Below are 12079 nucleotides of genomic sequence, written 5' to 3' on the forward strand. Positions count from 1 at the left end.
GTCAACATATTTGCTTATGATTAAGCATTATATATTTACTCTTTAGAAATTATTTGTGCGATTCCATTTCAATCTATTTGGGTAAACATATTTATATCGTTCTGTATCTATGTTTGATGACAGATTTTGCCGTCACTATTGTACTCACGCTGCCCATCGCCAGGGCCCTAAGTCTATTGGAGGGTCGCAATTTGTGTTCCGTGGTATCACACGGGCACGTTCTAGTTAGAATATATATTGGTGCTCCATCGCAAGCAGATGGACTCGAAGACATAAAAATCACAAGCGGCCGAAACCATACATGAGCTAATGACCATGAGATTGAGTATGGACAGGAGTAGGAGGGCAGCTAGCAATTTGCAGGCTGTGGAGAGGCCACGTCAGCGCGCGCCTCGTGAGGCTGTCTCGGCTTCCTCAGCAGCAGGCAGCAGCTCCCATCTTCTCCGCTCCTGCCGCGGCAACGTGCGGCCATCCAAAAGATGCGGCCGCCGCCGAAGCCCGCCAGCGGCGGCGGGGCGACCCAGCTGGCCAGCAGGCCAACTAGCAATAGGCCCGGCGGCGGCGTCCTGAGGCTGCGGCTGCGGCTGCTGCAGGCGCCGGCGGTGGTCGCGCTGGCGGCGGCGCTGGCGGTGTCGTCCGCCGCTACTCCTCCTCCCGCGCCGGCGCCGGCGCCGCTGTGCAACCTCCCGCCGACGCTGTCGGGCTCGGACGGCGGCGGGCGGCAGGGCGAGGCGAACCGGATCCGGCACCCCAAGTCGGAGCGCGCGGCGCGCTGCACGTCCAAGTGCGTCAGCACCTGCGTCCTCGGCGGCTACGGCGCGCCGGGCGTCGCCGGCCCCTTCAACATCCGGAGGTACGTACGCGCTCGTAGCTACGGCTGCGGCGCGCGCTCTCTCTCTCTCGTCGTCCGCTTTGCCGCGCCGTTGCCGTTGGCATCGACCCATCTCGTGATCCATGGATGGATGGACGCATGCAGGCCCCTGGTGGTGTTCAAGGACACCTTCCGAAGCCGGCAGTACTGGTAACCACTGCTCCAATATACTCACTTCTATCTATGTGCATTCTTCTTCTTTTTTTCTATCTTTGGTTTGTAAATGAACAAATAGCTTGGTGGAGTGCTCGGACATCTGCAATCTACTCAAGGACGGCGAAGATGACCAGTGATCGAGAAGGGGTACAGTGAGTGGACACAACGCACAATGCAAGAAGACGTACACGGCATCGCCGCCTTGACGACATGCCATGCGAGCTATAGGCGGCATGGAGGAACGTGTTTGCTCTAGCGCTACACACAATTAGGAAGAAACCGAGTGGCGGCAAAAGAGTCCTGTGTGCTTTGCGTCATGGAGGAACATACGTACTATACGTATTTGCTCTCTCTCGCCGTATGTGTATAGTCTGTCATGTAGAGAAGCTGAATCTAGTGAGCTGCTTTCGACATTTTAGCGTTGTACGTGACCTCTAAATTTATATAACACACACACAAAGCTCAATTTCCAAACGCAGCATTGGGGTCTTCCTCATGGTAGGCCCAACATAACTTTTACCGGTACCCCAAAAAAAGCCCATCTAAAACCTTAGGGCCCGTTTGTTTCGTTGGAATTGAATTTCATTTTAATAATTATAATTTAGACAAAACTAATTAAGTTTATATATTTATATATGTAATATATTTGTATATTATCTTAAATCATATGAGAGAGATAGTTATATAGTACATTTATGTTATAGAGGCGCAAGTAGAAGAGTGTGCTATAAGTTGTACATCGGAAAATTAGCATGTAAATCTATAGAATCAATTTCCATCTCTCACCCCATGAATTTGAGATAGGCTTATATGATAACTTTGGAAAGTGGTGGAATGTCATATTCTAGAAAAATAGCCTATTCCATTAGTAAGATTCTAATTCCTCAAAATGAAAGGAAACAAACGGGGCCTTAGCATTTTTTCGGTTCCCATGCACCCATGCATGTCACAGGCAGAACAAATAGGGATTCCCGATTTTGGAGGCCAGTGCTTCTGCTTCGCACTACAATCAACCACAAGGGAGCAAATTGACAAATGAAATTTACTAATCCTTATTCCCATGTTCAAACTACACTCATCTTTATTTCCATATTTAAACTTCACTCTGTAAACAGTGTATTCTACAGTGCAAACAGTGTTTTTTGCACAACTTGGAGACGGTCAAGTGAAAAGAGAAGATACTTACATGTGAAGTCGGATGCCACAACTACCCTCTAAGCAGTAAGCATGTCTTACCGCACCGCAGATCCGCAAATGCTTCGCTCTCGCTGCGTGTTCATTGGGCTGTTTGGGCTCGTAATTTACCACCCCAACGTGTATTTCGTGGCCTTAGGCCCATTACGGGGCCTTTAGTCAGTGGAGCGCATAACTTGCCTAGGTTCCCATAGCTGCTGGCGTTGGGGTAGGAGGAGACCGACCGTCAATCCGTCATAAAGTGGCATAAGTATCGACGTGCTTAGTGTAGGCTAGCACCACCACCAAATAGAAAAAAGAGAAAGAAATACACCGCCGGTCTCTAAACTTGTAGTGTTATATCATTCCAGTTTCTAAACTCTTAAAATGCACATCTAGATCCGTAAACTTATGAAGTATCGTCCCAGTCTCTAAACTCTGAACCCACACACTTGTCATCTGGTCTATAAACTTGTTTTTGTGTCGTCAAAGGTCCAATTAGTTTTAGCCCACTACAAGTGTTTAGACAAGTTTAGAGACCTAGATGACACAACCATACAACAAAAAATGTGCATGTTGAATGTTTAGAGACCGGGATGATCCAACTTTATAAGTTTAGGGACCTGAATATATATTTTGGGAGTTTATAAGTTTAGTCTCTAAACTTCTAACGTGTTTTCACCGAGCGAGGATTTGCTCAGATCGACTCCAAGAGTCTAGGTTTCCACCTCAATCGCTTAGGACTCACCTTCCTCATTAGGCTTGATCGTGGGAGGTCGACTATCACACACGATCGCACGGGTCACTGCCAATGGCCACAAAGCGCTGACTTGCAGTGGCAGAGCCTTCCATGGAGGAGGAGAAGGATAGGGCACATGGGAGGTGACCGTGGGTGGGATCCCAATGCATGCGATGCACCCCACCATGGTGAAAGTAGGTAGAATAAGCACAATGGAGGTCGTTGTTTCCATTGATGGAGTCTCCACCGGGGATGTTTCGTTGATGTGGAGATGGTCATTGAGGAGGCAGCCAACGACACCATTTTCTTCCATCACACCTAGGGGCTAGGCTAGTCTAGTATCGACGATCAGTACTGGAGGCCATTGTCATCAATCACGCCTAAAATTTCTAATTTGGTTGTTTCATTTCTTATAAGGGATAAAACTATTCAAGTTGAGGAATCACTGATTAAGGTAACCAACCCTACAATATAGTTATTAAATATATTGCAGTCCTCTTGTGTTTTTTATATATTGCATTGTATTTTATTATCGTCTTATTAAATAATAGACAGTTGATAAAATTGGGCAACCTTTGGTGTTTCTAGAAGTTAGAATGGTATTTCAGCCAGAGGAGAAATCTTATGAGATGTACAATACCTATGACGTAAAGGAGAGCTTTAGTATTAAGAGAGGCCATTCGAGGCAACAACAAGATCAAGATCATACTTAACTAAAAAAATATTTTTAACTCAGTAATGGAGGATTTGGAAAAAATATGTCACTACAAAATACTACAAAGAATGGTTGTGAAGCTCGTTTTCAGTTTAGTATAAGCAAAGATTAAAGTTGGATAGTGCAAAAGGTTGTACTTGATCACAATCACTATATTGTTACTCCAAATAAGTCAAATACATTATGGTCCCAATGACGTGTTATAGAAGCTGATAGGATGTTAATTGGCCAAATACGGAAAGCAGAGATGAAGCCAACCTAGGTGTACAAGTTCATGAAGGAGTTCTATGGAAGAGCAGATAAAGTGTTATTCTCTAAGATGGATTGCAATAACGAGACTGGTCGTGAGCACATGAAGTACTTAGAATCCAATAACGCACAAACATTGCTGTAGTAATTGGAAATAAGCAATTAGAGGATCCTACTTTTTTATGATATTCAGTCTAACAAGGAAGATGGTCAGATTGCAATTTTTTAGGTAGATGGGCAATCAATAATGGACTACAAATATTTTGGTGACATCGTGTCCTTTGATACAACCTTTTAATCTAATAACTTTGAGATGCCTTTTGCTCCCATCCTTGGAACTAATCATCATAAGCAAACTATTAATCTGGAGCTACATTTTTATTCAATGAAACTACTAAACCATTCGTTTGGCTATTCAAAACCCTTTTAGCAGCAATATCAGGCAAGCATCCAAACACAATTTTCACTGATCAAGATGTAGCCATGGCAGGAGCAGTTGCTTATGTATTCACAAACACAAGCCATCGTCTTTGTTTGTGGCATATTTACCAGAATACCACAAAACATCTTGGACATGTAATTAGTGCATCTATTGTCCGTAAGTTTCTAGGTGATCTAATTTTAAGAGATGTGTGTACAAAGACCGGTCAAAATTTGAATTCAACAAGACGTGGAATGAATTGTTGACTAAATACTACCTTAGGAATAACAAATGGATGGTAAACCTATGTAGTTTGAGGGAAAAGATGGCTAGTATGTACCATGACTCTTTTACAACATATATGACCATGACCCAAAGGAGCAAAGATATGAATAATGTGTTAAAAAAGTTTCATAAGAAACACAATTACACAGTCTTTCAGAACTCCTTATCGAACGTGATAAGGTTTTAGCTATCTTCGAAAAATGAGTTGAATGTATATTTTAAGTTGTGCCGAAAGAACCAAATACATTTTGACCCAGATTTTCCTATGTTGAATAATGTAGCTTTGTCATATACTATAAGGATGTATTCATAGTTTGAGGAGGAGTTTAAAAACAATTTTTATTATCATGTAATTTGTTACACACCAAGGGAACAATCTTGACCTTCATGGTTATCTATATGAAATCTTATTATAGAGCCACAATAGTACTCGTTACTACGAATTCCACCATTAATTACACGTTCTTGTAGAAAGTATGAATCAATGGGTATGCGACTATGCACACATGTTTTATTTTACAATATTGTTTTAATACATTTTAGTAATATGTTGTACATAGTGGCAGATCCAAGATTCATAAAGAGCCTGAGCTAATCTATGAACAACTGCATATATAAAGACATACACAAATTTGTTCGGTGTCGACAAATTTTTTACAAGATACATTACCTTACACACATGCAAACATTTAAAATGAAAGCATAAAAAGATAACGATAATACCTCTAAAAATGTTCACAAAAGTAGATGGTTTGGAATGGTTTGCATTCCAAAGCGTAACGATATATATATAATAAACTAGGTGAGTGCCCGTGCGTTGCAACGAAAATATATAATACAACAATAACTTATGAGTACTTCAACTTAACATTAAGCATTGATGTCACTAAATAAATATCTCGAGTCTAAAACAAGTTAGAAATTGCCTGCAAGGCATTGCAGACTATGTCCATCTCTGCATCAAAATTAGGTTTCTCCTTGTTTGTGAAAAGTTCAAGAACTGCACAACAAGAACCCTTGCTGGGATCGTAAACTGGCATACAAGTGACCCTTGTATTTCATGAAGAAGAGCATGCTCCATTCTAAAAAATATATAAACTAAGCGAAAGTGAATATAACATTCAATATTCATATAAATACACATGTTGTGCAAGATGCTACGCTGATGTAGTATGCCAATGAATCATAATACATGGAAGTGAAAAATAAAACACAAGAAATCAGGACGCCTAGTGAGAAAACAGACCTCCCAAGACAAGGCCTGAGGTCTCCTATGGTCAGCTTTAAGAGCCATTGGCATGCCCTCCTTTGGTACACTAGGATATTTTTTGGCACTATCAAAATGCTCTGCTCTGGATTTAAGTTCTTGAAAATCAGAAATAGCTTCTTCAAGGACAAGTATGGATTCATTAATCTGTTCCATGTCACATTCTAGTTCATAGGAGGTAAAGTTCATCAACATCCCTATTTAGATTCTCAAAAAGAAAACACCATAGCCTCTGCCTGAATCTTTCTTTGCTCTTAGCAGTTTTAGATCCAAAATCTGTAGAAGCTAGTGCTTCGTCATGAAGTAACGTTCTACCTTCCATGGAAGCAACAGGAACAGATGAAGATGTAAGTGGAACTTCATAATCATTTTTGGAGCAGGATAGGGTAACAAAATCAACTGAGGCTATCAAACCACTATCATGATTGGGTGTCTCTGTTCCTTGTACCATAATTGGAGATGCCTCATCAATCATATTACAAGTGTCTGTCTCTAGTTTGAGTTCCCCTTGCATCTGTTTGCACATTTTTTAAATGTGCAACATCTTCAGTATGTATGTGGCCTCTAGAAGTATTATTGTCTCTATATGAATCTAAAGGTAATGATAGACCTAGAACTTCATCAAAGTCTCCAAACTTGATAGGAGTATTGGACAAAACACCTACAGACTCTGTTTTTGGAGAACATTTTACATGCTGAGAAAGATCTCTGCAATGTGTATTTTGAGCTAGATCGATGTTTCTATAAATTTTGTGTATGATGAGTTAACAACAACAGTAAGAATGAGCCAAGGACAGTGCAGTAACATACGGAAAAATGATGATCATAGCAAAATAAGACAAGAAAAGAAGAACATTACCTTTTTCACTTCAAACAACCCTAAACCCAGGTCATCCACATCGCCATTGTCATTATCCATAACCAATTAACCACCGCACGATTATCCGCGGTTCCTTATTGCATTCTTGCTGTCCTAGACAACAATTTCGCGATAATACACTTGCTGCCAATGGGTGAGCGATGCCGTGGATTTCGGGATGGAATGGATCGCTTAAGGAATGGAGGGCACCGATTGAATGGATTGACGTCCACTTTCCTCTCGGCCTCGAAGATGGAAGGGGATCTCCAAGGGACACGGTGCAGATGTCGTCCATCTCGCCAGGGAAGGGGGCGTATCAAGCAGTTTTGATGCATAAGCATAAATCTAGCTTCACGCCACTATTTTCTTGCACAAGTTCAATGAGTTAAACAACCAAATGGGAAATGATTAGTATTTAGTGCAAACAAGACAAATTTGGTTTTTATCAAAGGACTAAACATATTCCCAAAACAAGAGGAACCCCACTTAAAATAAATGGTGCCTAAAATATAAGTCATGGAGTCCAGATCCTCTCTTGCCTTGTATGGTGCTAGAGCAATCCTCGCTATCGGTACATCCTTGGTTGTAGTAATATCTCTTGACTCTGATAATGATTTTCACTGATCCATCAGGCAAATTTCAAAGAACAAACACGATAGCTAAATAGACGCTAGACAATAAGACATCAATGCAAAGAAGAAGAACCTTAGCATAGGGTGAATCGGCCCCAACCCTCCTCACCCTTCAATTCGCGTACTGCAAGCTAGCCTTGTCCTTCGCACAAGTTGTCAGTGAGCTCCAAGTGTCATTCAAAATCTGAACAAAAATCTCTTCAACATCCATGTGCCAGAAATCTGAATAAAAATAGATCTTCTTCGTCCATCTGAACAGATTGCGTGAAACCTGTGAGCTTGGTTGTGCAAATTATAACTTGTCTCTAGCCATGAAATAAACTAGTACAAGTTTGGTGAATATGAACAGGTATACCCACACCTATCTTGAGCAAATTGTAAGTTGTGCAGGACTCCTCGGTCTCAATAGTTAGAGCTTTAGCTAAGTGCTTTCGATTAGACCTGATACAAGCCATCTTATAGTTTCAGACATGACATATCTAGAAGGAAAAACCATTTGTTGGCAAGGAAATTCAAAAGTCTATCATCCTGAAAGGAAAAATGATTGGGAAATATCATTTAGCATCAAAATTATTATAGGGACAACAAGGTTGTTATGGTGTTAATCAGCTAGTGCAGATGGTGCAGATATGCTTGTTAACCACAAAAGATTCAGATAGAATTGTAGCGAAAGATGCATCAGCTACACGCAGCCGATCAGACAGGAAGGAGTTGAGACCCTCAGGGTTCAGACCTGCACAGCAAGGAAACCTAAGAAGCATGGTCGAGGCCTCTGATGGAGTCGAACTCGACGTCGATGCTGTCGGGGCTGTTGACGCCGCACGCAATCACGTCCTATCAGTGAGGGAGACGCCAAGGAGGGCTGAGGCCTACGAGGTGAACCCTATCTGTGGGGAGGCGGGGGGAGGCAGATGTGGATCGGAGCAGGGGGAGGTGAGGTGCAAACAGACCTCGTAGGGCATCGTGGAGATGAGGGGCTGACCGAGGTGCTTGGAGTCAAGCTGACCGAAGATTGGAGCTAGGCTAGATCGAGCAAACCAACAGGATGCGTGTTGAGGGAGCGGTGGGGTGGCGGTGAGCTAGCGCTGCACCTCGGGCAGGGGGATCACGGGAAGCCGCTGGTGGCCCTCCTCGAGAACGGCCATGCTGCGGCGCTCGGTAGTGTCGGACCCCTCCCATCCCCCGCGGCGCGGTCACGGAAGAAGAGCCTCCGGTCCCTGGCGCCCGCAAAGAACCTACGTGCGGAGGCTACCTCGGGTGCGTGCACCAGGTCTCGTGTGGCGTTGATGCTGGTGAGTCAACCAGGGTAGTAGCAACTGTCCCCCGTGGCCGCGCGCGTCGCCCATGACTGGACGATGGACGACAGCGCCCCTATGGAGGTGGAGGCAAATGCGCGGGCGGACGGAGTGGAGTTGGCGGAGCACGAGGAGGTTGTGCTGGAGCCACGCGACACGGTGGGCGTCCGTCATCAGATCCATCTCCCTCCTGTCGTCCATGGGCATCACGAGGATGTGCAGGGCAGGCATCTTATGGGGGTTACGGTCGGTGTGGGCATCGGTTGGGGGCAGGGATCACGGTCAGGGAGGACGGGGGCAGGAGGCTGAGGCATGGTAGCGTGTGTGGATTGGTGGAGCGCGGGTGAGGATGGAAGGGACGCACATGTGGATTGGTGGAGCATGGATGGGGATGGAAGGGTGCGGGGAGGAGTATGGAAGGGGAAAGCAAGGATGGAAGGGAGGTAGGGGAGGAGGATGAAGGTCGAGTTTGCCGACGGGGATCACGGTCGGGGGCGAGGTAGGGCAAGGGGGTCACGGAGTCAGAGGCGTGTGCGAAGGAGGCAGAACAATGCACCATGTGGACGCCTACATTCATTCTTTAGAGTAGTAGAGATTATAATTCATAAAAAAGATCTTGCAATATAAATGTATATGATTAGCACATCATATATCATGGAAGTTTAAAAAATATATTTAAGTTGAGTAGTTGAAACATTGAAGTGCATTAAATAATGACATACTAATAATCCACAGTTGAAGTATTGAAATGTATCAGATAATGACATACAATAATTCATAGGACGAGGTTTATGCATTGGAATCTTCTCATGATTGTAACATCATCAAGACTCTTAAATATCTCTTTTCTGGCATTGCGCTTTCAGCAATCAACATCACATATTTTGTGTCCAGCAACGCTTGGGTCGTGGCCTCGCCTTGGCTTGGGGCCTTGGGCCATAGCAGAAGGCTCACGCTCTGACGCTCATATCTAATGTGTAAGCGCACATGGCTTGTTTAGGCTAGTCACTGGTGCAACGGTATCCGATATAGCGTATACGGATGTCCAACTTTTTTCCAGTTTAGTCCTTTTTGGGTTTTTTTGCACAAATACGCCCTTTGCAGTTTCATTTCAAAAACTGGATGCCTGGCTCAGTGCCATCACCATTGGCGCCTAGCTTCTACGTGTCGGCGCTAATTTTTTTGGCGTGTATAGGTCAGAATCTAGGCCACGGTGGAACTGACGTGGTACGTACCTCGACGCCAAGATCTACGGCGCCGAGGTACGCGTCTATAAATATGCCCCTTCGACCGTCAGTTTTTGTGCTCATTTCTATTCTTCGAAATGACAGACATCAACCTAAATTATTGACTTGGATCTATTGTTACTTTGTATCAAAGTAAGTTCTCTCCTTTTCATAGGCTGTTATGTTATGTATGATTAATAGGGTAATGGTTAGGTTTTGGATATCATTTTCAGAATCATTTTTGATTGTCATATTATCAATTTGTAGGATGTCTAGGCGCGGTAAATATGCTAAACAAAGGTAAGCGTTGTATTAAATTATATTTGTGAGTCTATTATATTTATGATTCTTATAGATCTTATCGAAATTTAGGAAGGGTCCTTTGACCGGAACTGCCTTCGACCCACTGCCATTGCCAACTGTGTTCCGGTGCCTATGTGTTTTTGTGGTGATCCTTGCAAGGTTGACAAGTATGTGGATCATGACACCTATCGACAGAGGTATTGGATGTGTGCTAACTATGCATTTGAGCCAACGATTGTTCAGCGTCGGATGAATTTAATGGTGAGAATAATCTTTTAATATGTTAACAATTTAAAGACTCGAAGTGATGCATGTTTTCTTTGCCTACTAATCATTGCATATTTTGTAGATTCATCCACCGCTTTGTGATTTTGAGCAGTGGATTGACACAGAAATCTCACAGAAAGACAAGAAGTGGTTGGAGAATCTTAAAAATGGGATGCAGAGGACAAAGAGAGGATAGAGAAAAGAGGAGAGGAGCTTGCGACCGAGCAACAACGGGTAGACGAGCAGGAAATGAGGCGTCTTGCTGAATGCAAGGAGGAGAAGGAGAAAAAGTTTGAGCGTGCACGTCGTGCAAAGGATGCAATGGAGGAGAACCCAGATGCATTTCTGTCGGGTACCGTAATTAGGGGTACCCCCAACACTCCTAAACACGGCTGGTAACCACCATCAGCACAAACCACAAGGACTGATGAGCGCGGTTTAGGTCAAGGCCTCGTATACCAAGGGACGCGATCTCACCTCGCCCGAGCCCGGCCTCGGGCGGGAACAGTAGTCCCGGACGAATTCACGCCTCGCCCGAGGGCCTCCTCAGGCGGTGGGCGCACCCTCGACTCGCCCAAAGCCCAGCTCGGGCAGGCTTGGTTGTGAAGCAACCTTGGCCAAATCGCCTCACCAACCGACCGTATCGCAGGCACATTCAATGCGAAGGTCGCCTGACACCTTATCCTGACACGCGTGCCTCAGTCGGCAAGGTCGAAGTGACCGCAGTCACTTCGCCCTTTCACTGACCGACCTGACAGGAATAACAACGCCGCTCGCCCCGCTCCGACTGCTGTGCCACCCACCAGGGTGAGACTGACAACAGCCAAGTTCAGCCTCGGGCGCAACAGGAAGCTCCACCTTGCCCAACCTTAGGCCTCGGCCTCGGAAGGAAGCTCCGTCTCGCCCGACCTTAGGCCTCGGCCTCAGCCTCGGCCTCAGGAGGAATCGCGTCCTCGCACCGACCCCAGCCTCGGCCTCAGGAGAAGTCTCCGCCTCGCTCGACCTTGGGCTCGGACCGACCGCGCCACGGGGGATACATCATTACCCTACCCCTAGCTAGCTCAAGCTACAAGGGAACAAGACCGGCGTCCCATCTGGCTCGCCCCGGTAACAGGTAATGATGGTTCCCCGCGTGCGTCCGTGACGACGGTGGTTCTCAGCCCCCTACGGAAGCAAGGAGACGTCAGCAGGATCCCAGCTGCATCGACAGCTGTGCTTCTACAGGGCTCAGACACTTCTCCAACGGCCATGTTATCGCGTACACAAGGCTCAAGCACCTCTCCGACATCCACGTTGGCATGTACACAGGGCTTAGGCACTCCTCTGCCAGACACGTTAGCACATAGCTACACCCCCATTGTACATCTGGACCCTCTCCTTGCATCTATAAAAGGGAGGTCCAGGGCCTTCCTGGAGGGGGTCATGCGGGGGAACGAGCTAACGAACAGGCTCGCTCACTCTCTCTCTCTCGCGAACGCTTGTAACCCCTACTACGAGCACCCCCTGGTGCGAGATAATACGAGCCGCACTTTCCCCTTGTGTTCCATCTTGCGCCAACCCATCTGGGAAGGGGCACGCAGCAATAAATTTACTCGTCGGTCCAGGGACCCCCCGGGTCCGA

The 12079-nt window shown here is 45.4% G+C and overlaps 1 protein-coding gene across 1 annotated transcript; it reads left to right on the forward strand.

Moving 5' to 3' along the window:
• Nucleotides 1-248: 248 nt before the first annotated feature.
• On the forward strand, nucleotides 249-1501 carry LOC103626601 (uncharacterized). Its single transcript, XM_008647010.3, has 3 exons — nucleotides 249-853; nucleotides 977-1021; nucleotides 1107-1501. Exons 1-3 carry the CDS (start codon nucleotides 480-482, stop codon nucleotides 1162-1164), a joined length of 477 nt encoding a protein of 158 aa, XP_008645232.1. The 5' UTR covers nucleotides 249-479; the 3' UTR covers nucleotides 1165-1501.
• The last annotated feature ends 10578 nt before the right edge of the window (nucleotides 1502-12079 follow it).

This window comes from Zea mays, chromosome 5 (genome assembly GCF_902167145.1).
Source record: "Zea mays cultivar B73 chromosome 5, Zm-B73-REFERENCE-NAM-5.0, whole genome shotgun sequence".
Classification (NCBI taxonomy): domain Eukaryota; kingdom Viridiplantae; phylum Streptophyta; class Magnoliopsida; order Poales; family Poaceae; genus Zea; species Zea mays.